This window comes from Pezoporus flaviventris, unplaced genomic scaffold, assembly GCF_033815535.1.
Source record: "Pezoporus flaviventris isolate CSIRO_AGI_PZ_B2104156 unplaced genomic scaffold, CSIRO_AGI_Pfla_v1 ptg000095l, whole genome shotgun sequence".
In the NCBI taxonomy this organism is placed as follows: Eukaryota; Metazoa; Chordata; class Aves; order Psittaciformes; family Psittacidae; genus Pezoporus; species Pezoporus flaviventris.
The window spans coordinates 564,494-591,858 of NW_026892643.1; the positions used below are offsets into that span (position 1 = coordinate 564,494).

The following is a 27,365-nucleotide window of genomic DNA, read 5'->3' on the forward strand; positions in this document are numbered from 1 at the left end:
GCAGCGGGGACGGGCGGGGCCCCCGGGTCGCCCTTAAAGCCTCGGCTGTCGGCGGCATCCTTCTTCTCTCCTTCCTTTCCTCTCCGGCTGCTCCGCCGGGACCGCGCCGGTGACATGGGTAGGGGCTGTGAGGAGGGATGGGGCAGCGGTGGGGGGGAAACGTGGGGATGTCGCCTCCGGGCTGGGCACCGGCGGTTCCTTAAGCTGCCTTCTCTGACCCGGGTGGCTATGGGCGGCCCATGAGGAGCTTGTAGAATGGCCAAGGGCTGCATCTGTATCATAGTGTAATGTCTGAGGGAATCTTCAGGTGCTTTGTGCCTCTCTGGGTCGTCCCCATATATTGCTTCTTCGTAGAATCATAGAACAATTAGGGTTGGAAAGGACCGTAAGATCATCAAGTTCCGAACCCCCTGCCATGGGCAGGGACACCTCACACTGAACCATGCCTGCTTTCTTCCTCTGGCAAGGCTGTAGTCAAGCTGGTATGAACCCGCCTTGAAACCATAGTGAAAGCCAAGTAACTCTGCCCTAAGCCTCTGCAAGCTCTCTGAGCTGAATGCTTAGCTGGTAAGCTTTGTCTTCAACTTTTAAGGCATATGGAGTTTAAAAATCCTAGCTCAAGTTATATGTGCTGTTAAATAATTGCTTTTTCACAAGTTCAGTTACCTAGGGTTGGTAAACCCGTGGTTTTGAAACACAGCTGGAAGATTCAGACAAGGGCAGCGCCCATTTAGCTAGTTAATCCTGAACACTTGTTGCTGAACCAGAACATAGAGCAGTAAAGGCAAAAATGATGTTTTTCTGTGTTGTAGTTCTGCATTACCCTTCACCAGACCCTTGGTCTTGCAGTGCCTGAGCACGTTGGTGTACCTCTCATAGCAAGCAGTTCTTCAGCTTGGGAAACCTTCTCTTGTTTAGGGGAGATACCCAAAACATGAGCATTTTACCTTCAGCAAACAAATCTGCTCTGGGGATAGGCAGCTGGAGTGATGAGCAGGCAGAGCTCAGCAGTGCCTCTGCCAGGAGGGACTCTGGGGTCTTACTGGAGCTGGGAAAATGGTGGTGGCTCTGGGAAGAGGGAGAAACCTGTGTCATGTAATATCAGGTTTGCTGTGTTATAGGTTTGCTTTGATGGCTTTTGTGACAGTGTCCTTCTGGAAGATCAAGGTGTGAAGCAGAGACTCTTGGAGTCACTTGTTCTCATGGGAGCAGCATTCCTGCATAGATGCTGTAAGGCTGCTCCAAGGAGCAGAGGAAATGGGCTTGGCTGTGCCATGCATCAGGTAGCAGCAGAGCAGGCTTGCTCTGGAGCCAGGAGCATCCCAGATGACAGTATGGGTGTGTACAGATTTAGCCTGGCCTTAGATGTGAAGTATTCCAGCCATCAATTTGCTGTTACGGGAGTGCATTACCTTGCTCCATATGGCTGTCCTGTGATGTGGACCATGAGCCTCAGGAGCTGTAGCATCCATCCCCCAGTGTCTCTGGGACTGCAGGGAATCAAGGTACTAGGAGCTGCTGGGGAAGGGCTCAGAGCCATAAGCCTTCCCCCATGTTGCCTGCAAGTGTGGTTAGGAGAGAGTGACCCACTGATAAATAACTACTGAGATTCAGTGCTCAAGGCAAGAATTTGAGCGGCTTCTGTCTTATATTGCTTAAAAAATATGTAACATCTTAAGGGACTACAAAGTGTGTGTTTGGAGCTTTGTTTTGAAAAATGCAGTCCCTTCTGGTGCCTATGTTGACATGTTGGCTTTAATGTCATCAGCAGTTTCCCAACTGTTGCTGTAAAAGGAGAACAGAGGGGTAAAGTCAAAATGGTTGAGAAATAAGTGTGTCTGTCTCTGAAGTCAGCCAATAATGTCTGAAAAAACAGTGCCCTTTTGGTAGGGTTTCTTGCAGAGGTGATATTTTTTCTCTCTGGAAATGAAAAACCCAACCAAATGCAAGTTCCTTGGTGTCTTTTTCTTAAGGCTTAGCTAACAGACAGGACTGAGCTACTCAAACTGTTGTTCCCTGCACACATTATGGAAAACTGGCAGTAAAATGTATATATGCTGGGGAAGGCCACCAAGTGGAAATAACGTAAAGGTAGTCTGTTGATGCTTTGGTATCTTTCAGAATACCTGCTCGTATGAATTATGTAAGGAACCTTACTGGTAACTTTAATGATGTGGGTATCTGCATGTGCCCTGAACATCTGCATGCCCCCTGCAGTCACGTGCGCATCACTTTCTGGATGTTACTTGTTTTCTAGGAAGGTATCTTCTTGAATGATCTGCATGATAGTAATGTCCCTGTTTTAAAGGTAGCTGTCCATGGCTGTGAAGGAAAGAATCAGATTAATTTAATAATAATTGAAAGTGCCTTTATTTAGTATTTTGTTAAACACTATGGTGTTGCTGTCAGCTGTTTTCATCAGTTATGAACTATGGACTAAATAGTGATCTTGGGAAACATATTTTTCTTGGAGATCTGTTATGGGCATGTTTCATCTGCAAAGAGGGATTTCAAAGTTCACGTCTTGTACTTGGTCTTATCTTAATGATAATGACCTTGCTCATGTGGCTTTATAGGAAATGCTGACATCTACAATGTGGGCACATGGCCTTTATATGAAATGATGCAAGCTCAGCCTTCGAGCCTGTCTCCTGAGTGAGCTCTGCAGGACACTGCTCAGAGGGCTGCCGGGGTAGCAAACCTGCCATGAGCAGCTGGAAGTGACTTCAGGATCTCCCTGGGACCCCTCTATGCTTCCAGGGCTTCCTAGGTTAATCTCCAGTTTATGGGAATGCCTGCTAACATGGATTGCTCTGTTGGGTCATGTATTCAACCCTGCTTAAGTCTGAGCTATGGGAAGTTTGCCCTTTTTCAGGACTTGACATCCACCCCTGGCAGAGCATCTGTGTCTTCTGTACTCTTGACTTGCCTCCCAAGGTAACATCCCTGAGTGTAAATTGAAATAGGGATTCATCTTCTGTGCATGGTAGGGTAGTCTACCACCACCTGGAATGATGTGTGGTGAGCTTTGTCGTGTCAGTCCTGTTTGGGTGTATGTGAGTCTGCTCAAGCTCTAAGAACCAGAAGGCTATCAAGTGAAGTTTTTCCAAATAACCTTCTTGTACAGTGAAAAGTCCCCTTTAACAAACTGAAAATGTGCTCATCCTGAACAGTACTGAGTTTGTTTTATGATTTATTTTGATCTAAACTTTTCCCATGTCTTCCAGTAGTTTTAAAAGAATGTTACTTAGTATTTTCCATTAACTTGTGTTTGATTATTTTTTTTTCCTTCCACAGCTGCTAAGAGCAAGGGCAAGTCGGTAAGTATTTGCTCTTGCGAAGTTGCCATATTGTTTGGGCAACTTTAGCAGAGCACAAAATTTCATTCATCCTATAAACATTAAAGGTAATTCCCACCATAACCACCATGAACACATAACCACCTAGAAACATTAAAATAATAATGAATTATTGGCCAACGTGCACAAAGCAGCCTGGTAGGTTATTAAATCCCAGCTAAGCATTAGTGTGCTCACCACCCTGATAAAATATCTGAAGGCTCTTTGCTGACTGAGCTGATTGGCTGCGAGGAGAAGGGTCCCTGGAGCCCATCCTTCATGTGGCTGAGTTGTCATCATCCACTGACTCTCCCTTAGGACACTTAGATTGCAGTGTTAGCCCTTCCTCTTGAATCTTTGTACTGTTAATGACACCTGCATCAGGAGCCCTATCTCTGCTTTTGCTTTTCTTATCTCCCAAGGTTTTACTCTGCAAACTTTCCCCACAGCTTAGTAGCTTCCTCAGCAGCCGAAGTCTAAGCTGTGCAGCAGGGTGGTGGCATCCCCAGGGCAGGGGAAGATTAGAGATCATTATAAAACATGACCTTCAGGCCAGTGAGGATCACAACAGAAAATGTTTTGATAAAATTGTGTATGTGCATATGTATAAAGCAATAGAGGTTTAATAGGACAATATATAGTGCAGAACAAGAACAGTGTAGGTCATATAGTATCAAGGCGTAACTGCACGTTAACTTCTTGCTTGTAGCACCTTGGCAAAGCAGAAGGTGGTCTGTTCTTGGGGAAAGTCCTGTAGCTTTCTCCTGTGTGTCCCCCTGCTCGTGCTCAGCCCCAGTTGTGACTTGGAGATGTCCACTGATTCAGGGGCAGCCAGTAAAAACCCACCAGTGGCTGCTGGCATGTGAATGCAAGTAGTCTCTGGCAGGCACGTAAGTTCTAGTAGCTTAAAAACATAAATCCAACCTTGGTGGAAGCTTGTTACCTCCCAGATCAGCACGTAACACCCACTTAAAAAATCATTTGTGAAAATGGCGTAACACTGGGGAGGTTTGGGAGACCCCAAGGTCAGATAGAGTTTAGTTAGGTTTTTGTGAACTTCTGGTGGGGGTGGGTCCCACCAACCTCTGCACCAGGGCTACCCTGTCACTTTATCTCTGTAGGCAGCCCAGACATGAGAGAAGCTTTGTTCTGCTTCAAATGAGGACATTCTTTCTTCCCTAGCTGAGTTACACCCTATGACACTGGCAGAAACCTGTTGTGCAGTTTAGGTTACTGTGCTAGGGCCTAACCTGACAACAGGTGAAATCATACACCCAAAAGGTTTTCCAGTGGCTGCTGAGCCCAGCTTTCATAGTGTGGTTCTCCATCCGTCTCCTTGGGAGCCTGAAGGTTTGCATGGCTTGGGGGGTGGTGCACAGACAGGGCTGGGTAACAGTCCCCTGTATGATCTCTGTCCAACAACATCTGTGTCCAAGTGGGGGGTAGTCACCTTCAGCTCCTGCTATCTTCAGCTGAGGGAAGTAGGTACCTTCTAGTGAATTTTATCTAATGATGGGATATATGTGGATGGTCTCTCTAAAGAGACACCTCTTTCTGCTCAGAGGATGTAATAAATCTGGAGTGACAAGTTTCTGTTTACTCCTTTAATTTTGGTTGCTTTAAAACTAAATGATTCCCACCTGGCACTCACTTGAGCTGAAGGCAGGTTCACATGGAATGAAAATTGGTTTAACTCCTGAACCCTCACAACATAAAGACAAACAATGCCTTTTTTTTATCTTGTCTGTTCTTAAGTTTCATAACTGTTTTATTTCTGGCATGTTCTGAGGCTTGTTAAAAATATCGCTTCTGTAACTTTCAGAATTAAACCCATAAAAAAGGTAAAAAGAGAGCATTATGTTCAATCCGCATTCCTAGTAATTTTAATAGAAATGATATCATGTGTACGTCCACTAAGAAAAGTAGAGAATCAGAAGTTAAAATTTAAAATTAAATTTCCAGTTCTGCTCATGCCAGATCTGTACTTGACGTATGCTTTTTCCCTTTGTCTCAGTGGCAAAAGCCATGTCACAAGCTGCTTGGTGGTGACCATGGAGATGCCTATTGCAGCAGCTGGAGACTCTGTAAATACAGCAGTTACTACCGTGCCATTTTGGATTAGCAGTAAAGTCAGTTCTATCAGCAAATCTGAAGAAATGAAGGGTTCTTCATCAAGCAGAGTATTTGTAAGAATAGGGAGCTTTCCAGAGAAAACTGTTGGATAAAATGTTTAAATGCTTTTTGTCTCAGCTGGAGAGATATGATAATTTTCCCAGGCTTCTAAATGTGGTGTGCTATGGAGGCTTACATGGTGGGAGTTGTTTTTGTTGGGTTTGGGTTTTTATTTTCCAAAAACATAGGAGTTTGGATATTTTTAGGTACCAGTGAAGATTGCTCTAAGGCTTAGATGCTGAAGAATGCAAATGTGCACAATGCAACGCATGAAGAGCAAATATGGCATTACTTAAGATCTCTTGCAATAGGCAGATGAGATATCTATAGAGGTTTGGGAGCCATGAGGGGAAAGTGAGAATTGGTTCTTGGCTCACGTAAATGAGTGTCAGTCCACAGAAGTCGTGCACCCTCCTAACCCCTGAGTACCTACCCACTCCCACTGGGTCTGTATTGAGCTGTGAGTTGCAGTGAGAGATGTTAGCCTGTGTTGCACAGCTCTGAGTTTACACTCTGTCTTTTGCCTCCAGCCAAGCTGCTTTGGCTACCCCTTGAGCATCTTCTTCATTGTTGTCAATGAGTTCTGTGAGCGGTTCTCCTACTATGGCATGCGAGGTATGTCCCATGTCCTGTATCTGCTGACCATTACTTACCTAGCCCTGACTTTGGTTTGTAACCTGTTGTTTTGATGTTCTTCCTGCAGCGGTGCTTGTTCTGTATTTCAAGTATTTCCTGCATTGGGATGACAACTTGTCTACAGCCATCTACCACACATTCGTTGCTCTGTGCTACTTGACGCCGATCCTTGGAGCGCTTATTGCAGACTCTTGGCTGGGAAAGTTTAAGTGAGTGCTTCCTCAGAAAACAACTAAAAATCATGAAAACATACCTGAGATCAGTGTTACTTATGCACTTAAATAATCTAAAGCAGCAGCTCAGAACAGCTTCAGAACTGGTGTTGGCTCCTCCAGGATTGTTTCTGGGTTTTCTGTTTTTTCTTCAAAGCTTAAGTTTGTAACTGATTCAGGTCAGACCTGAAACTGTTCTATGAGTTAACAGCTGTTACAGTTCTGCTAATCACTTAAGGGCAGTAGCTTGCTCTCTGAGCATGCTGCATGTTTTTCCTCTTGTGCGGACAAAATTTAAGCTAAATTAAGGGAAGCATTCACTAAGCTGTGAAAATAGATACTGGTAATTGTAATTCCATTGGACTGCCTCTTTACCTGTTTCAGGTGGCCGATGAAGTAGTGAAATACTGTGTTATCTGGTATTAAATGGGACTTTGAATATGTTCTAAGATATTCTTTTATTTTGGTATTAACTTGACAGCTTAGTGGGAGGCTTTGCTGAGTTGCAGTTCCTTCTTTAAATGATGAAATCTGGGGGTTTATGTGTGCTATTTGCTCAGGAAAGCAATTCTGAAGGTAGTGCTTTGAAACTTATACAGATTATTTCCAACAGCCTGATCTTGCTCTCCTTTACTGATGTCATGATTCTAATAGTGTTTACTTTGCTAAAAAAGGCTCCATTAAGATTTTATGGAGCAATATGAGCCAGGCATGTTGGCTGACTTGTCAAAGGTCTCCCAGAGACTAGAGATGAAGCTGGCTGTGCAGTCAGCTTGCTGAAAGCTGCACCATATTCTGCTGTGTTGACAGCCTCTGGGAGCCCAGGGCTGCAACCACTGTCAAGGGGTGCTTTCTGTAGCTGGTCTGATCAGAATGACCTGGGTATCTTGCAGATTGCAGTCTAAATATATTGTGTGCTCAGTACTTGAGATGGCGTGATTTATTTCTTTGATCTATTTTGGCTTTTAGCTGTTTTAGCAAGCTGAAGCTTTGCAGACCTTGCATCCCTTCTCCTTTGGTACTTATGTATACCGGTGCTACAGCTGCAAGCCCCTCCCAACCAGACCCTTAACAGGAGGTTGGTAGGATGGCTCAGGACTTAAAACCAGAACTCTAAGCTTGATAAGAAAGAAACCTTTCTTTGGAAAAACATGGCTTTAATGTATAAATGCCCTAAAATACAGAAAGGTGCCATGAGGAAGGCTTAAGTGTTAATTTGTTCAAAACCAAAAGGTCTATAATGACCAGGGAAAGGGGAGGATACCAAAGCACTCTTAAACACTCTTATAGGAGAGTCTCAAACCTTCCACAGCCCACGTACTTTATGCAATGTCTGCCAAGGAGCATGCTGGGACCTGATAACATATTGTTAAATGTGAAGTTCTTGGGGAAAGTGGTGCAGAAATCACAGTTATTTTACTTGGCTACCATCTTTGCAGTGCCAATGGTGTAAGTGTTGTCTTCACAGCATGGCCGTGAGCCTTGCGAATAACTCAGTTTTCTCTCCTGCTCAGCTCAGATTTAATTTCAATTGGAAACTTTCCCCCAACTTGTTCAGCAATTAAAGTAATTATATGGAAGTAGTATTAAAAACAAAACAAACCTTCAAATTTATCTACTAAATTCCAACAAATAGCAGATTCACTGTTGCCCCACTTTAGCAAGTTAAAAATCTCTACAAAAGGAAGAGCATTTGAAGTCAGAGAAACCTTGTTCTAAAATGAGAAGAATTTGGTCTTCTTACCTATGTGTGATACTCATGGTGTGGGTGATGCTTCCTCTGTCCCTCTAGTATCAGGGTGCTCCAAGCTTGCTGTGAGGATCTCTTAACTTTGTCAAATAGATTTGGATTGTTCTTGGTTCTTGAGCCTTGCCCTTCATTGTCATGGGCTGCACTGGGTTTGGGATGGCAAACTAGAGTTTTAAATAATTTCATATCACTGCATCCTTTTTTATCCTGTTTTTTCTCTGAACTGGAGACCTGGGTCTGTGGCTATGGAGCAGAGCCCCAACCAAGGAAGAGGATGAACACGGATTTGAACTATAGTCATGTACTTAAGCTCCAACAAAGTTAAAACTGAACATGCTCTTACATACAAGAAAGAGGAATAGACCCTTAAAAGCATAGGGGTAGGGGCTGGTGTTCTGTAATATTTTCCTAGGCTCCTCGTAGCAGAGGAAAATCAGGCTGAAACCCTGCATCCTGTATGCTTCAGTGCTGCTCTCTGATTCAAGTTTCAAGATGTTGGTACACTTACAACTGAGAGAGTGGGGTAATAGAGTTGTTTTTCACAGCAGTATTTTGGGGGCGTTTCCATGTTTAAAGTAGATTTTATTTTTTTTTTATTCCTTGCAGCTAAAATATATTAAAACAATGTTTATACAGTCCTAAAATCATTGCAAATCATAATCCAATGTCAAAGAATAATTCACTTGAACTTCCCCATAGATGAAATATGATAATGGCATTCTCAAATTCGTTACTCAAAGGCAAACAAGGAAGATACTTAAATATCTCCTGTGACCTGGTGATATCTAACGAATCAGCTTGCCTTGCTTAATTAAACAAAGCTAGCTAAAGTATTAATAATAAAAAATAGAAAAGAATTATTGTGAGGTGTGTGGACAGATTTATAGAGTAACTTGTGATAAGCTGAGTCTGTAAGTTGACTTATGTTACTTATGCTTCTTTATTAAGCATCTTTGCAATGAACAGAAGTCTGTATTATTTGTATGTGTAATTGTATTAACATATCTAAAAATGTATCTTCTCTCTATATAAACAGGACCATAGTCTCCCTGTCCATTGTCTATACGATTGGGCAGGCAGTCATGTCTGTGAGCTCCATAAATGACCTGACAGATCACAACCGGGATGGCTCTCCTGATAATGTATCAGTGCACATGTGAGTCATCTTGTACATGTTGGGTTGTTTTGTTCGTTTTTTTTTCCCCAGGTTGATGAAGGGTGGTGTAACATGCCTTAAATTAAATGTGATTGAATTTCAACTGTTTTGAAATCAGTCTCTTATATGCATCTTAAATAAGAAAGCAAAATGACACGTTTTTTCCTTTTACTCTTTAATTCGTTGTCTCAGTGCTCTGTCCATGATTGGCTTGATCCTCATTGCACTCGGTACTGGTGGGATCAAGCCTTGTGTGTCAGCATTTGGTGGAGATCAGTTTGAAGATGATCAGGTAACGTCTTTCAGATTTTCAGTCATATAAATGCTGATGTTTGACCATTGCAATATTCTAATAATACACGTGTTTAGAGATGTGCATTACTGTAGTGTTTCCTGAGTAGCTGAAGAAGGAGCTAGATAGGTATTCATCTTGGAGTATGCAAACACAGATGCTGGTAGTTCAGTTTAGGCTGGTCAGTGTGGTTCTGGCTCAGACTTTCTAAATATCTCTGTTTTTACTGTAGGAAAAACAAAGAACCAGATTCTTCTCTATCTTTTATTTATCCATTAATGCTGGAAGTCTCATATCTACTATAGTCACCCCAGTTCTCAGAGGTAAGGCCATACATCTGTTTATGAAGTAGTTAAGTGTCAGTAAAGGATGAGTGTTGGGTTGCAGTCTACTTAAGTTTAAATGAGCAGTCTGTTCTCTGACTCTTTGTGGAGTTAACTGGCAAATAGTCTTCAAGATTACATGCATGTCATCCAGCTTCTCGCAGGTGAGGTACTGTCAAAAACAAGCCAGTCTGAGATCTGAATTGTCTTTAAGATTGGAAGTACTAGATCTGAAGAGGCATGCTGAAGTCATCAAATTGTATGCCTAATGCATGTTTTAATTCCATGGAGGTACACATGTGGCACCTCTTCTTCCAATGCTTTTAAAACCATCACACAAAGAGTTGTACCGTTTGCTCAGAAGAGAAGAGGGAAGAGAGCCCTCTACTGTGGAAGTAGAGGTTATACTGAAGTGCACCCATGCAAAGTACCGAAGCATCTACATGCATGGGAACACACTTATCCACGTGGCAAGATATATAATTTTTGATATCATTAAAGGAGAAAGTTATTTTCTCTTCTGCTTATAATGAATAGCATGATCCTAAATACAAAGCAAACAATTCACTTCTCCATATGCATATGGATTTTTGTGGCAAGCTGGCACAGATGGTGCTGTGTGGATGTGCTTGGCAGGAGTCTGAGGAAGGCTGTTTTTCTCAAAAGAAAGAATCTCATGCGGGTTCTGGAATATGGTTTGAAATTCTGGCCTTTGGATTTCTTGACTGGAGCAGACTGCGTGGAAACATTTTAGATGATTGCTTAATGCCAATTCTGTCCTTTCCGCAAAATGAAAGGAGATATGCATAAGGCACAACATGCATTTTGCTTCCATGCTAATACAGTGTGCAAACTACCTTGGAAAAATGAACAAATGCAGCTGAGGAACGTGATACTATTGTGCTGTGTAAAGGTTTAGCAGAAAGGTCAATGCAACTAAATCAAGACACTAATTAGCTGTAAGCAAATTGTTTTAATTTTGTTTCTTTTTTCCCAAATCAAACTCCAATTTCCCTGTTAGAAGCAGTATGGGGGAAAAGATGGTAATTTTTTTTTTTGGTCTTTTACTTTTCCATGTCAGTAGCTATAGCCACACTCTTGGCATCATTTCAGGATGTATGCATGAAGTTTATAAAGTCAAATCACTGACTACTGCTGAGGTGGGTGGAGGGTGGCGTTTGAGCATCTTTTCAACAAGCTACATTTATCGTGAGAGTTGCGTATTTATTTATGATCTTGTCCCAAAATTTTTTGTAACAGAGTTCCTTTCTCACCAAGAGCATGCACTTGACCATTCTAGTAGGATTCTTCACTTCTCAGTGTAAAACTAAATGTAAATTTCCTATGAGGAAAGGCAGGGAGAGCTGGGATTGTTCAGCCTAGAGAAGAGGAGGCTTGGGGGCATTTCACAATGTATACAAATACTGGAAGGGAGGGTACAAAGAGGGCACAGCCAGGTTCTGCTCAGAGGTGCCCAGTGACAGGTCAAGAGGCAGTGGGTTCAAGCTGAAACACAGGAGGTTCCCTCTGAACATCAGGAAACGCTTTTTCACTGTGAGGGTGACCAAGCACTGGCACAGGCTGCCCAGAGAGGTTGAGCTTCCATCCTTGGTGATACTCAAAACCTGCCTGGACATGGTCATGGGCAATCAGTTCCAGGTGGCCCTGCTTGAGCAGGGGGTTTAAACCAGTTGACCTCCAGAGGTCCTTTACAGCCTTAGACAGCCTGTGATTATTTTTCTTGTGATACAAAATTCCCCTTTTCTGTAATGAAAGTTAAACTGGATGCTGATCATCCACTCTGTCAATATTGTCAGTAGAAAATCCTCTCCTCCTGCTTCTGAGTTAACCAGAAATGCAAAGAACAGAAACCCTCTGTAAAATACTGGCAGTGTTGACTGGGATTGTTATTTAATATTACTTTGCACTTCAGCTCAAAGTTGTGGCATTCATAGCAAACAGCGGTGTTACCCACTAGCGTTTGGAGTTCCTGCTGCCCTCATGGCTGTCTCCTTGGGTAAGTGGAACTGTTTCCATCTTGCTCCTTCAGTTATAGATATGATCTTGGAGTAATGGTCCTTCATGGTCCTGAGCGGGTGCTCACATAGGGTGGGCCTCCAGCTCCTGATGACCCCATCTTGCCTAACACAGGGCTGGTGGTGGCTGTGGGGTTGGACTGTGTCCTGCCCTGCACATGGGAGGGTGAGGCTGGGGAACGTGCTGGGTGTGGGAGCTGAGGACACCTTGTTGAGTCCTGCAGATCAGGGAGAGCCTCACGTGTCCCTGTGTGACACAAGCTGCGGCATCCTTGACTCCCAAAAGGGAGCCCATAAAGCTGTCTTAATCTGGTACAGCAAGGCCAGAGCCAAGATCCTAAGTGGTCCTTGTTTTGAGAGCACCTCAAGTAAGCTAATGTCTCACTGAGGACTTCCCCTAAGAGTTAGACATTTGTCTTTAAATAGAAGCAGTCTGTTGGTGTTAATTTGATTTGTTTTACTGCATGATAACATGCCAGTAGGCAGTTTCATTGCTCTTAAATCAGGGTGGGAATAAGCCTTAAAGCTCTTGACTGTTACAGTTTCCATACCAAATCATTTGACACTATTTCCAATTAATCCTGAGTTGTTTTTGGTTTGTGTACTGTAGTTGTGTTTGTAATTGGAAGCGGAATGTACAAGAAAGTTCAGCCTCAAGGAAATGTAATGATTCAAGTTTTCAAATGCATTGGAGTAAGTATTACTTTTATTACCCCAAATCCTGGCAGCAGTTTTAAAAACTGTTCAGTAAACTTGCCCACAGCAAGAATCTGTCATACTGTGGAGAAAGAGTTTTTTACTTTTTTTTTAATCTTACAGAAGGCTTCTTATTGACTGATTTAGACTGCCCTTGTATTTATCTGTATCTTGATTTATATGTTAATTTAAATGCAAAGGAAACAACGTAAGATGCCAGTGATATGTAAAAGCTTATCCCAACTTCTGGGAATCATTGCTTCCTCATTTGTGAACCTTTATACAGCCCTGTAGTAAGAGATAAACATGCCTTGACCTGACTCAACAGCAGAGCTACAAAGTTTATCTTATCAGCAAAAATGTATTGCTTATGAAAAGAATGCTATTTACAAGGTGGAGGTATATTGATCCCCACTATATTGGCAGGGTTATGTGTCAGGGCAAGCCTACAAGGAAGGGAGCTAAATCTGCATATCCCAAATTTTGCAGTGCCTCAACATTTCTCACTTACAGGCTTCTTCATTGTCTGTGCAGATCTGCCAGTTTGTTATTTAGCTTGTCTTACTGTCATACCTAAATCTCTATAGGTGACTTTGGCCACTGCTTAGAGTCCTACCCCTGAGGCCCTGCTCAGCCTCTCATGTTATTCCACGCAGAAAGTCTTAGGAGTTAGTGGATATACACTGTATTTGTGTATATCCAATGTAAAGGTATGAGGAGTCTGTATCTAAAAGATGCAGTTTCTCATAGTGAAATGTACTCTCAAAGCCATTCAGCTCTGAAAACATGTGCACATGATCTCCTACTTACTGTTCTATGTAAGTAAGTCTGAGGTAGGCAGGTCTTCAAGTTCCTAACAGCAGCCTGTGTTGACAGATATTACTGAGCTGTTTGGTTCACCTAATCCTAGCTGCACACTCCACTGGATATGCAGTGCGAGATCTTAAATGAAGTATTCCCTTCGATGCTTAGAGCAATTAACAGAACTAAGTCACCTTTAGCACCCTCTAAATGCTAGGAGCAGGAGTGTCACCTTTCATGACAGAACACCTTATAAATACTTGTAACACCATTAAACAAAACTCTGTCTCTGCAGTTTGCAATCAAAAACAGGTTCCGGCATCGCAGCAAGGAGTTCCCCAAGAGAGAGCACTGGCTAGACTGGGCGAGTGAGAAATACGATGTAAGTATTGCATGAGCGCTCCTGTGCTGTGACATCCTCTGACCCTCAGCTTCTCTTCTGTCTGCTCTAATCCATTGCAAATGTCTTTGAGCTGCTCAGTCATTTATAAACTAATAGTCTGGCCAAACCTTGGTGCTCCCCTGGGATTGTAGGTGATCGCCCCAGCTCTTGTGGAATAAAGTAGAGCTGTGTGAGTTGATTACCCCTGTGATTGTTGGCTGCTCAGGGAAATCCAAGGGACATGAGGAAGAGACTATGCCCTTTGTTGAACAAATACAAGCACAAATTAATTATTGAGTTGGTAAAATAGTAAGCATTATCCTTGCCAACTTTGTTTCTCTCAGTAAACTGGCTTCAGGTGAAAATATGCTGGTTTAATGACTGCAGAAGGGAAAAATGGGCATGGTGTTGATTATCATGGTTAATGTGCAGGGCCATAACACTTGGGATCAAACTGTGGGAGTATGCTTATGAATTTCAGAATAAATGGATAAACACTGCATCCCCCTGGCCTCAGTATAAGCTCCTTACCGTGACTCTCAAAGCCTTGTGCCCCATGGTCTCCATCCACATCCCTTGCCTCCTACCTACCCTGCCCTGTTGCCAGTAGCAGTACAAACCTGGGCTTGTCCCTTTCTTTTCCTTTTGCCTGTATACACTTTTAATGTGTGAAATGTGTTCTTCAGTCACCTGATGTTCAGACACCTGTTGCCTAAATAAAATAACACAGCAACAAGTGCTTAATCTCATGCTGCTGTCAGTGCACATGCTAAGAGGCACAGGCCTCTGACATCCATGTCACCTTTAACCAGCAGGCCTTCCACATCCACTGCAGACCTTGTGTTTTTTTAACAGAAAGCAGAAATAACCACAAACATACGAAGTTTAGAACATGGATAAACATAACATGATGTGTATTTACCTCTTTACTTGTTGCTGTGCTGCTAATAGCAGTTTGCAGCTGTTGTCTTTTATGTTTTTCTTGACCAATTCCTCTTGTGTTAATCTCATTTGCTGCAGAAACGGCTGATTGCTCAGACCAAGATGGTGTTGAAGGTGCTTTTCCTTTACATCCCTCTCCCCATGTTCTGGGCACTTTTTGACCAGCAGGTAAAGGAGAGATTGTTTGGCTTGGCAATTAGAGCTGTACCGTGTCATTCTGTGTACTCTGAGGTCACCCGACATAAAAGATACCTATGGGAGGGTGGAAAAGAATTATTGGCAAATTCTTTAACCTGGTTCTAATATGAAGGGGTAATTGTTGAATCATGTTAGTACAGAATATTCTGCAGACAGGCAAAAAAACTCAGTATATCTGGATATGCCCAGGACTGATGCAGTGACTGAGGCTTCTCCAAATCTTCTATCAGCCAGGACTCAGAAGCTGAAACAGTAATTTAAAGCTTTCTTAGTTCTAATGTTCCTTCCACTATCAGCTGTGAGGTGAAATGTACGGTCCTAGTGTAAATGCTCTGGAGATTCAGGGCTGAAATAACTTGGATGCCAGTTTGCTTAAAACCACTCAAATTTATTATATATACCTTCCACCTTCACGCAGAAGTACAAGCCTATAATTCCCATTCACTTGGTGAACTGTATGCTTAAGACTCATCAAAGTGGGCTTTCGTATTTAAGTATTGAACTATGGATTTAGGAAGGTGCCCTCTGAGAGAATGAGGGTCTGAGAGCTTTATCTAAGTCAGACTGTAAGGAAGTTTGGTCCAGACTGCCTAGATTGTGCTGTTTTAGTCTAGTACCAGTGAGCTGTAACTACCCATGTGACCTATTGCAAAAAGGCAACCCTGCTATGAAATTCAGAGATAAATACTCATTACACGAGTAATGACCTGTATCTCTCAGTGCTACACTGTGGGTGGTTAAATGCTCTTGCCACAGTTGCAGTGATGAATGCTCTGTCTCCCCCTGGGCTCAAGCTGAAAGTCAGCCCTGCTTGACCTGGCTATAGGCAGGTTTTCTGGGCAGAAGGCTCAGGGCAGGTCCAGCCCTGGCTTGGCCACTCGCTGCTGGGCTGTGTAAGGGAAGGATGGACATGTCAGTAGCATGGGGTTCTCGGGCGGTAGGCACAAAGGCAGTGGGATGATCTCTGTGCGCAGCACACTGCAGAGCTTGGTACAGGATGTCCCTGCAGTCTCTCCAGCTAATCACTCCATTTCATGAAACCAGGAACTGAAGTGAAATAGCCCCCAAGGATCACTTTATTCAAATGTTTATGCTGCAGAATAAGAATACTGCTGTAGCAAGCTAGCTTTATTTCTTTGTTGTATTGCATGTCTTCCCCAACACTTTAATAATGATATAATTCAAGACAAACTTTTCAAGGTTGATTTACCTGTGGCATTTAACATTGTCTTCTTTTGCTAAGGGGTCAAGATGGACACTGCAAGCCACAACAATGGATGGGAATTTTGTAGGTTACTTTTATTACTTTTTTTTCTTCTACTTTTCAGATCAGTTTTATTTTTTGTCATAATATTAAAACCCTTCTTTTTTTTTTTTTTTTTCCATCAGGGATCCATTCAGATTCAGCCAGACCAAATGCAGGTACAGTAATCTTCTGTCTGCCAATTCTAAGTACTTCACAAAGATATATATTTTTAATCGCCTAAATTTAAAAGGAACTTTGAAAAGTACTTAATTTTTTTCCCTTCTCACGTTTATCTTCAACAGACTGTGAATCCAATACTGATTATAGTAATGGTCCCAGTTGTAGATGCTGTGATTTATCCTTTAATCAAGAAATGCAAGATCAATTTTACGTAAGTTGATGCACCTACCTGACTTCAACAGAGGTTCATCTTAGTGATTTCTTTAAAACTGCTCTTCCAGCCCTGATTTAACAAGGGCAAGTATTCAGCTAAGGTACATATAAAGTGGTGTTAATATTTTGAAGAAATGAAAACTGAAAGATATAGAAGTCATGCATACAGGCACTGGAGACTAGAGGGAGAGAATCTAACAGTAAACTAACAATATCTTGCAGTTAAGGGATTTCCAGTTAAAGGCAGAATGTTTGATTGCAAGAGAGACACTGTTTAGATTTCCACTTCCTCCGTGCCTACCCCTTCTCTCTGCTGAAGTACAAGAAGTAGGAATGCAACACATGTCCTTAGCAAGTGTCATGTCTCGGGTAGTCTTAAGTCCAAAAGAAGATGTTTCATCTTCAGCCCCAGTGAGGGGTCTGGCTCACTGGATACTTTTAGGGGCAACTTCAAGGGCATGGCACATTATATCTGATGTTGGTCATGAAGATGCTAGCATTTGCAAGTTAGGGAGGCAGAGGAGAAAACAGTTCTTAAAACAGTTTTTGTAGGGCTAAGATGTAATGCTGTCTTTTCATCTAATTATGAAAAACTTGGGGGGAGGAGGGGTGTTGTGCTGGGAGCACTGTCATTCATTTGTGGACACTCTGCACCTGACAAATGATGCCATAAATCAACTATCTACCTTGAACTTACCTTACAGCTTACCTGAATGTGAGCAGAATTCACCTAATTCAATGTTACATTTCCCTGACTTCTTTCGTTTAGTATTTTAAGCATATTAATATAGACACAAGTTGCTATTCTTTTTTTAAAAAGACAACTTCTTGCATTTGTCATTGTTTTAAAGCTAACAAATGTACTGGATTGCGTTTTCTCTTCCTGCAGTTCAGAATTTTCCAGAAACCTAATAATTATGTTCAATGTTTGAGCCCAGTAGATGCAGAGTAACAGGTTAAGATGCTGCTGAAAAGATGTATTTCCTGGTAGTGTAACTAGGAATTGAGAGGTACCCAGCTTAGTACAACACTTTCTATAACAACATCAGCCCTTCAAATGGTGATAACGTGCTAGTTGTAGCCATATGAGTTTCCCCTCTGTGGAAAAAAAGACAACTGCTGAAGCATTGAGTTAATGCCTTAACTCATGTATGTGTTCTGTTATACTAGGCCCCTGAGGAAGATCACTGTTGGTATGTTCCTTGCATCTTTGGCTTTTGTTGCTGCTGCCCTTGTGCAAGTGCAAATAGATGTAAGTTCAGACATATGCAAGTATTTGCTACTCATATTGACTTAATACAAAAAGAAGTGTGTTTAAAGGAAAATGAGCCAAGACTCCATAATTCACAACCAAGCATAAGAGCACAGAAGTAGAGGAAGGGGAAATATTAAAGTATATTCAATATGTGACTAGCATAATAAAACTAACTAGCTATGAACACGATCCATCATCTGTCATTAACATAAATCACGCATTAAAGGCAACCTCAGGTCTGTAAACTGACACTAAAATCTGAAAACCAGCTGAAAATCCTCCTACCAGGGGGCTGCTTTGTATCCCTGCTACTTCTCATATTTAGCCTGGTGATGAAGTGTGCTAGTCTGGAAAGTATCAGCATAGCAGAGGCAAAGATGATACCTGCTGAAGGCAGGACTCATCACACCTAACTTTCCTTGCTGCAAAGAGAGCTGAATCAGATGAAGGCTTCCCCTGTAGCTGGGGCACCTCTGGGAGGTAATCCATTGCATTCCAGGATCCAGATGGCTAGCTAGAGGTGCCTTCCTGTTCTCATGCATTTTCAAGGCTAGATGGTCAACTCTTAAAATAACTTCAGTTAGAATGAGGAATTTTCTCCATGATGCCTGGGTATAGCAGCAAAACAAGCTTTATATTCAACTCTTCCTCTTGAAGTTGGAAGTAAAGGGTATGGCCTTCAACTGCTGTAGGCACATCCAGGCTGTCGTCCTTACCACCCTGTTCAGAAGGCCAGAGCTGTGCGCACACATGTACTGGTGTTGACCAGAAGCTTCATCAAAGCTGGTAACTCCCTACTGATGCACAAGAATCTCCTGCAGAAAGATAAAGATGGACCTGTTACTGTTGCGCGATGTACCTAAAGAGACAGGAGCAAACAAAAGTATGGGAAGGGAGGAAAAGTTGAGACGCAGCTCTTGATGCTCTGCATGAGCAGAAACTATTTACTTTTAGATCTGGTGGGAAGTGGAACCTCCAAAAGTCCAGTTTCTCTGGGCTATCACGCCAGGCAGTGTCCACACATGCTTCTGTCTAATTAAGCAGCATGAGGACTAGGGGAAAAAATGCATTGGAACACAATACAAAGAAATTCAGGAACCCAGGCAGTCATAGGATGTGGGAAAAGCCTACTCCTTGAACAGCAGAATGGCCTGGTAGCAGCAGCAGGCTGCAGGACATAATAGGAACCACATCTGGCCATGAAGGCATTATTGTGGATGAGAGAGTTTTTTCCTGAAGCAGCCATAAGGCAGTTTGAGACCAGTTACAAATCCCATTATTCAAGTTGCATCCCTCTGGCAATCACAGATCATCAGGCAGATGTTTATCTTCATCATGAGATAATTAAGCTCACAGTCATTATAGTACTTCTTTCTATGTGACTTTAGATAGGGCACTGATTTTTCCTTTTTTTTCTGTCCTACAGAAAACTCTTCCAGTTTTCCCTGCAGCTGGGCAATCCCAAATCAAAGTAATAAACCTAGGTACAGATAATGTAATAGTTCAGTTTGAACCTCAGCTTCGGAATGTGACTGTAACATCTATGGAGTCAGTAAGTAAGGGGAGATGGTGAATAGCAAGTTAAAAAAAAGCCCCAAAGAACTAATGGAGTAAGTCAAAGTGGTTCGTAACTAATGGTTCAAAACTGATTATTTTCTAGGGGGTTTTTATCTATTCATTGTAAAGATTGTGAAGAAGAAATTGTAACTATAGCATTATTCTAAGTAGTACTTGGCAAGAGTTTTTTTCCCAAGAAACTTACTAGTGATTTTGAAATAAGTGAAAATTTCATCCTTGCTATAAAGGTGCCACTTCTTAAGAGCAGGAACACCCCTTTCTTCAATAAAAGTCCATTAAGCTCTAGTAAGTCACTGCTCCTACTGTGAGTGACCACTTACTTGAACAGGGAGACTTTGTGTGGCTATATTATACATAAGCTTCAGATTTTGCTGTCAAAGAACCTTTTTAGGTTCTACTACAGCAAAATCTTCATAATCGTATTGTCAACAAAATATGATGGAGCTGATGGACATTATTAAAAATGGATGCTAGGAAGGGTATTCTCTGATAGCCTGTTTTCATATAAGAAGAGAAAACCTATTACATCCTTTTCCAAATTTGCATCGCGTAGAAAGTGACCTGTGAAGAAGATAAAGGCACCCAAACTGTATACTGATGTGGAATCGATATAACTATGGTGCATCTCTGAAAAGGAAGGGTGTAAAATGCTCCACTCCCTACTATAGGTACCACTGGTTTAACCCCAGCCACCAACTAAGTACCATGCAGATGCTTGCTCACTGCCTCTCCCCCCACTATGGGATGAGGAGGTGAATTGGAAAAAAGGTAAAATCTGTGGATTGAGAGAACAGCAGTTTAACAATTGAAATAAAATACTATAATAATAATTGAAATGGGAGATGACAAACAGAACCCAAGAAGAAGTGATGCACAATACCATCGCTTACCACCTGCTGACTGTTTGAAGTATTTTATCCTGATGAAATGTATTTCAAATATTTAAATTGTCTTGGTAATAGTCATTCCTATTATGTTCAAAACCATAAAGATACAGCTTGCATTTGCATTTCTTAGGTGGTGTTGCTATTTGGGAAATGCTGCATCACAACTTAATGCTATTGCTGCCTCTGTAGCTAAACAGAATTTTACTTGGTGGTAAACTTGAATTATCTGGAGCAAAAAATACACAGAAAAATCTAGCAGCTATTCCATAATGCTTGTGGGAAGCTCATATTACTTTGAAGTTTGTATAATGAAAGAAATCAATGAAAGAAAATAATGGTCAAATGAAATTAATGCTTGATGCAGAAAACCTAACTAAAATGAAAGGTAGGAGATGCTCACAATCTCTGGTGCTTCAGAAGTAACACACATGTAAACTTCTGGTGCCCTGAAGTCTGTAACTCTCCCTCAAAAGTGTAGACAAATATGCAGTTGTATGGAAATTCACCACAATCCATTTGTTTTTGTAGACTGGCTACATGACATTTGAGACTTCTCAGTTGCAATCACTAAACATAACTTCTGGAAACAAAACTAAACATGAAATTATTGAGTTCCCAGGGAAAAATCGTCACACTCTTGGAATTAAGACTACTGCGACAGAAATTATTGCTAAATGGGTAAGTCTGCTTAATTCCGAAGATACACATTAATGCCCTAACAGCTTTCTGTGTGGAATGAGTGAAGCTGAAAGGATAAGCTCTGGGGTAGCTTTTGCCTTTGTCTTTTCTCTCTCCCCTTCTCTGCTGTACCAGTGAGACTGGTGAGCTGTAGAAAGAAAGGCAAGATAGTTTTATATTAAAAAAAAAAAGTTTAAAAATTACCAACGTAAATATTTACCTTGATGATTACCTTTCTTTCACAGAGTCTTTAATGTGTAGTCATGTTGTGTTTCCTAGTAGATATGTATCCTAGTAGGATCCTAAAAGAGGTCTGGAGTCTTGCTCTGAAGCCTCTGTTAATTCTTGCTGCTGTGTAATAGTGTATATTTAAGCCATTCACTGGTGCCAACAAAGCATCTTGATAACGGTCTCTTCCACCAGCTGTTTGACAATGTCACATCAAAACCAGAAGAAGGAAATAATCTCATCAGGTAGAGTTTGTTTTGCTCTTAAGTTTTGGCAATAGTGTGACTGTCTCTTCAATCAGCCTCTTGGGTGGACTCTTCTTGCTCAGCATAATTTTCTGTACTGTAGGAACTCTCCACTTGCTGAACACTTGGCTCAGTGTTTAGGGGGTATAGGAACTTCTGGGGCACAATTCATCTAAGCTATCTTGCACATCTACTCTGGGGATAATTTAGCTAAACTTTAAGTTGTATATTTTGCTTCATTGTCTAAACATGCTTTTGTAGACAAGAAGCACCTCCTTTTTATTCTTGGGTAAGAAATATCCTACTATTTCTCCGCTTTTTTTTCTACATTTTCCATTTGCAGATATGTTTATTACTGGTTGTAATAGAGGCTTTCTTTTGATGTTCTCCTCAGCAAGTAGTGGGCTGATGTGAGTCTAGCTTGCTTTTTGCATTAACCACAGTAGCCACACTTTAATGCTTTCAAAAGAGCTCTGAGAAAAATGAAAGTGGAAGACTTGATGCTTGTTGTGCTGCCACTATATAATTAAGAGTAAAACCTTTGTTCTTTGACTTGTGCATATTTTGTTTAGTATTTCATCACTCTTGCATTCTAAAGGTTCATAAACAATTTGTCTGATGATATCAACGTCACTATGGAAGACACTTCTTTCGGAACAGTGATGTCTCTTTCTGCCAGTAATTATGCCTCCTTTTCAGGAGGAAGGTAAGCATTTTCCTTTACAGTAGTCTAACCACTTGTGCTTGGGAAAAGGACATAAAACTATTTTCATTTTAATGGTACACACAGTTGTATATACCTGTGGTCTGAAATGTGTTTTTTCTGTTCCAGAAAAGATAAAATTAAAGCTACTAGAAATTCAAGCACTTGTTCAGTTACTTCGAAGGTATTTGGATTTGGCAGTGCCTATACTATTATAATTAATGAGGTGAGCTGCCAGTGCTATTGGATGTACAATACAAAATTGTTTTGTGTCATTCTTTCCTTATTAAAAAAAACAACTAAACCAAAACCCATGTGTAGAATTATCGCCTTAATTTTACATATTATAGAATTGTGCTATATTAAACAGAAGACAAAATCATTGTTAACTATAAGAGTAATTATGGGTATGATAATGATATAGTGCAAGAATTCATGTTCCTGATTACTAACCTGATATCTTTAGACACTAAGGTTTTGCATGAAATCGTCTGCAAAATAGCTACTACTTTATAACCAGGTATGCAGTACTTTGTATATAGTATTTATTACCTAGAACTTTGTGTATTTATGTTTCTAGAGATTGTAGAATTGCAGAATGGTAGGGGTTGGAACCGACATTAAAGATCATCTAGTCCCAATCCCCTTGCCACAGGCAAGGACACCTTCCACTAGGTGGCGAGTTGATACAGAATTGCTGGATGATCTAGAACTAGTTGATACAGAACTGCCGGGAGTGCCTTTAGTATACAGACTTTCACTGTTTGTAATGTGCTATCTTACTTTCCAGTGCACTAGTGATAACCTTGGCATATTGTATTCTGAAGATATAGCACCCAATACAGTCCATATGGCTTGGCAGATCCCTCAGTATTTTATTCTTACATGTGCCGAAGTAGTCTTCTCTGTGACTGGGCTGGAGTTTTCATACTCACAGGTAGGTTTTGCTCTTCAGAACTCTATTTGCCTAAGAATCAGTACAAACAAAGATCATCTATGCTATGTCGGTTTTGGGTGGCAGTTCTGTATTGCTGCTTTGTTTGAACGGTTATGTCCTTTAGAGCTTTTAGCAGGACTATGGGCTGGTGCAAGTCGGCCTTCTTCTGCTAGCATTCAGTGTTTTCCATGAAGATACACTGAATTGCATCATTTGGAGACTTGACTACCAGTCCCCAAATATTCTTTTCACATGTTGACTTTCCACTGAAAAGAGCTGGAACTGTACTGCTGCTGTAAAACCCAACTGGAGAGTACTTGAATGTGTACTGACACATTATCTCCATACCAGTTCCCTCCACACAGTCTTTAGCAGCAGTTGAATTATACACTCTTAATTCCTTGTCTTCCAGCACCAGTTTTAGCTGTATTTCTTCCCTTAATTCTGAGTCTTTAAACTGCCGTGATGGGAACACTGTAACATGTGGCTTGCTAGGCAGTGATGTGTATCTTGGGTTTGAGATGTAAAATGTACTTGTTAGTTACTCAGCGTGTACAAACTAAAAAGTGCTTATAGCCATTACCAGTAATCTCTGGCTCCTCAAACCCTTCTCCAGGTGTGTTTTAGTTCTCTAGCAACTTCTAATAAAAAATAAAACAAAAAAATAAAAACTCCCACAAAACCCCAGGCCAACCAAACAAAAAAAAAACCCAAGAAATTCTCCTCCCCCAGAGAACCAGTGTCTACTATAATGCAAAGAATGCAGTAAACATTAGAAACTACATGATAGCAACATGCGACTAAAACCTTGGGTCTTACTTCTATAGGCCCCCTCTAACATGAAGGCAGTGCTGCAGGCAGGATGGCTGCTGACGGTGGCTGTCGGTAACATAATTGTCCTTATTGTGGCTGGAGCATCCAAACTCAGTGAGCAGGTAAGCACACAAACAATTGGCACGCTATTATTACATTATGAAAAAGGTTTAGTCCAGGTGAGAGTCATGGCTGGTAATCTTCAACCACAACTTTTGAAGATGAGAATTATGGTGGATTTGCATTTATAATTGGAATGCAGGAGGTTAGTGTTAGCTACGAGAGTGTAACAGTTGTAGAATGAGTGCTTGACTGAATAGTCTCATTACAGTGTATAAGTAACAGAGTTATAAACCTTTAACTTTGCAGTCTTCTACACTGGTTTTAAGCAACAACAGAGTGGTACCTTGTCTCCTACAGCCTCTTCTAAAGTTTCTATTGATTTTTTTATTTATTTTTTTTTCCCCCCAGCACTTCCCCCAAATGTGTACACATACACAAGACTCTAAACAACTCTAACAGATACTTCAGCAAAGGTTTCTACCTCTTTTTCTTGCTTGCTACTCTTAACTCTTGCTCTGTCAGGCACCTTTGCTTGCAAGTAGCAATTTCTAGCATCTCTAAAATAAATTGTTTCTCATGGTGGAGAAAGGCTGCAAACCTCTGGGCTAAAATCCTAGATTAATGAGATTAAAACCTACTAAAACTCTGTTCATAACTAGTGAACCTTCACCTGCATACCTCAGCCTTGCCATAGCCCATCTTCTGGCTTTGCTGGTTTCAAACCTCTTTGGGGTTTGAAAGCTGGGGCTTACCAAGGGAAGAGCACTTGGACAAGACTTTCTCAGACTGCCAGTGTCACTCCCTAGTGAACCAAAAGGGATATCTGAAAGAGGGAAGAGCCTGTTGTTGAAGTAAATGGGTCTGGCAGCCTTGGTTTCAGCTATAAAACAGGAAGAACATGAAAGATCTGTTGAGGCTTTTCAGGTGGAGGTAGCACTTTGAAACTAGAGTTCCTGGTCTTCATCTCCACTCATACTTGTGGTCAGGTGCAAGTTTTTACTGCTGACCTAAGTGGAGGCAGGGTCACTGCCAGCCTGCTTTAAAATGAGATTATTCAACTAAAAGGAGGGGCTGAGTTTTCAGTCTTTTGGTCCATTCCCATGAATACCCCCTCCAGGAAGAGGATATTGTAGAACTTCTCGGAATTCACAGAACTTCTGCCTCTTCAGTGAAGACAGAACTGCTGAAAAGGCTTCAGTTCTGAGTTGCTTTAGTATGTATTATATACATTTAATACTTAGCACTTCAAGCCATATGATACTTGTTATGTATGCTCAGTTTCACAGTGAATTAACTTCATTTCTAGCAGACAGTAAAATGGTGCAATTCTTTTGAGGAACTAACATTGGATAAATTATATATTTTATGTTGGTTTTATTTTTGCAGTGGGCAGAGTATGTGCTGTTTGCTGCCTTGCTGTTGGCAGTTTGCATCATTTTTGCTGTCATGGCTTATTTTTATACCTATACCGATCCAAATGAGGTTGAAGCCCAACTTGATGAGGAAGAAAAGGAACAAGTCAAAAAGGATCAACGTATCTATGAAAACCAAGCTGAAGCTGTGTCTCGGATGTAAAAAGTGTATTGAAGGAGTGTTTCAATTATGGTGTCCCGTTAACTACCGCTGCTGTCAGGGGAATCAGGGTATTGGTAATACCTCCTGGATAATATGTCTCATGGGAGAGGTTAAGAAAAACTGTTTTAACTGAAGATGCAGCCTGCCTTAGGAAGCAAGAGAAAAAGATTAGGCTGTCTTCTACTGAATACGGTATCCTGAAGAAACTCAAGCAGAATTTGCACTCAGTGTACCTCAAGCTTAACTATCACAGCACTGAAATACTGAAATTGCACTTGGCACTATTGGACCCTGTGAAAAGATGTATTTTTATACTGCATTTCAATTTTATATCACAAAAGAAACGAATATTAACATGAAACAGTAATTGAAGCTAAGCTGTTTGTGTGATCCCTCTAGCCTCACTGTTACTTGAAAGCATCAGGTCACATGTGCCTTAAATTCTTTTATACTTCTCTATGGTAATGGGAGCAAAGCTCTGGCATTGCTCAGATTAAAATGCTGTCTGTCTGCTCCACATGGCAGAAACTTGGATGTGCACTATAATGTAATGGTTTATGTGCCTGTTAACTACCCATTTGAAATAATATTAATAAGGTGTCTACTCAGGTAAACAGACAAGGGCAAATGATGTTGGGAATAAGCAACAGCAATAAAACTTGTAACAACAATGGAAATGATGTATGAGTATGACTTGCAATTGCATGTTAACAGAACTTGATACCACCTCTCATCTGTGCTCCATCACTTGAAGCTAATGGACCAGTATCAGTCTTCTCTATCTTAATATGCCTGTAACGCTTATCAAATTTATAACAGGGAAGACTAAATTTTTCTGCTTAACAGGGTTCTGTAGCCCTGTGTACCATGTTATGGAGTGCTAGTGGTCTTTGTATAACTCTGGGAGCTGTGTTTGGATCCTGTTCTGGTTGCTGGCACTTAAACCTCCATGCATACAGCAAATAGAGTCGCTCATCCGTGAAAATGGTGTGATATGGAGTTTAGTAAGGCAAGTCCAAGGTGCTCTTCACCTGCGTCCAAGTTAGTCCTGTACCCTATAGGCAGTAACCACTCTTGGTCTCTAAAGTCACCCAGGTAGAGCCTTTCCCATGCCTTCAAGGTGCTGGGTGTCCCTCCAGCCCATGGGGCTGAGGGTACCCTGGGACAGCCAACTGCTTCAGAAGGAGCTGGGTAACTGTCATCCTCTTGGGAGCTAAGAGGGTTTTGCACCAGCTTTAGTTGTGGTAGACTTAGATAGCCTTTCCCTTGCCATACAAAATAAACAGTCTCTTAACTGTATCCCTACAGGATAGTATCTTGTGTCTACTATTTTGCTCATACAAGGCGAAATGATTATTTAGCATTTTAACTTTCTTTTTTTTTCTTTGGAATGCAGGTCGTGTCTATTTTCCTGTCATAAGCTGTTGGAAGTTAGCACTTTAGCAAACCCACTAACTTGTCTACCACTTGGATGAATGTGTTTTATGGGTAGAAAACCACTAATGCTGAAAATTAGATGGGAAAGCTTTCTGTAAAAGAGAAAACAAATTCCCCTGTCTTTTCAACCCCGCAAGGTAGTATGGGAACAGTCGTATGTGAGACAAGATTTTTATCTCATTTTCAACAGGTATTGGAGTAACTAAAGTTAAAATATCCATGTGCCTTCTCCAAAATTTGATGTGGAAAAAAATCAGGGAGCCTTGTATAGGCACCTGGGCAGCTCTTGTCAGCATTGATTTGATTCTGTCTAGAAGCTATGTGGAGGGAATTGGTCTTTGGGCTGCGATAAAGTGTTTTCAGTCCCACAGTTTTGAGGAATAAAGAGGTAAT

General features: G+C 41.3%; 1 protein-coding gene across 1 annotated transcript; it reads left to right on the top strand.

The window, feature by feature from the left end:
* Positions 1–26,441, top strand: SLC15A1 (solute carrier family 15 member 1). The gene is made up of 23 exons (XM_061476268.1): positions 1–118; positions 3,298–3,320; positions 6,041–6,125; positions 6,214–6,355; positions 9,145–9,264; positions 9,457–9,556; positions 9,789–9,879; positions 11,813–11,896; positions 12,526–12,608; positions 13,708–13,794; positions 14,815–14,904; positions 16,178–16,222; positions 16,324–16,356; positions 16,483–16,571; positions 17,744–17,825; positions 19,255–19,380; positions 20,822–20,971; positions 21,395–21,444; positions 22,043–22,150; positions 22,277–22,373; positions 22,938–23,084; positions 23,912–24,019; positions 25,347–26,441. Exons 1-23 carry the CDS (start codon positions 115–117, stop codon positions 25,533–25,535), a joined length of 2,133 nt encoding a protein of 710 aa, XP_061332252.1. The 5' UTR covers positions 1–114; the 3' UTR covers positions 25,536–26,441.
* The last annotated feature ends 924 nt before the right edge of the window (positions 26,442–27,365 follow it).

Bases quoted from the DNA above. Each gene is read 5' to 3' on its own strand.
- SLC15A1 (XM_061476268.1), top strand. The intron at 20,972-21,394 runs GTAAGTCTGCTT...CTCTTCCACCAG, and splicing joins CAGAAATTATTGCTAAATGG to CTGTTTGACAATGTCACATC. The intron at 21,445-22,042 runs GTAGAGTTTGTT...TGCATTCTAAAG, and splicing joins GAAGGAAATAATCTCATCAG to GTTCATAAACAATTTGTCTG.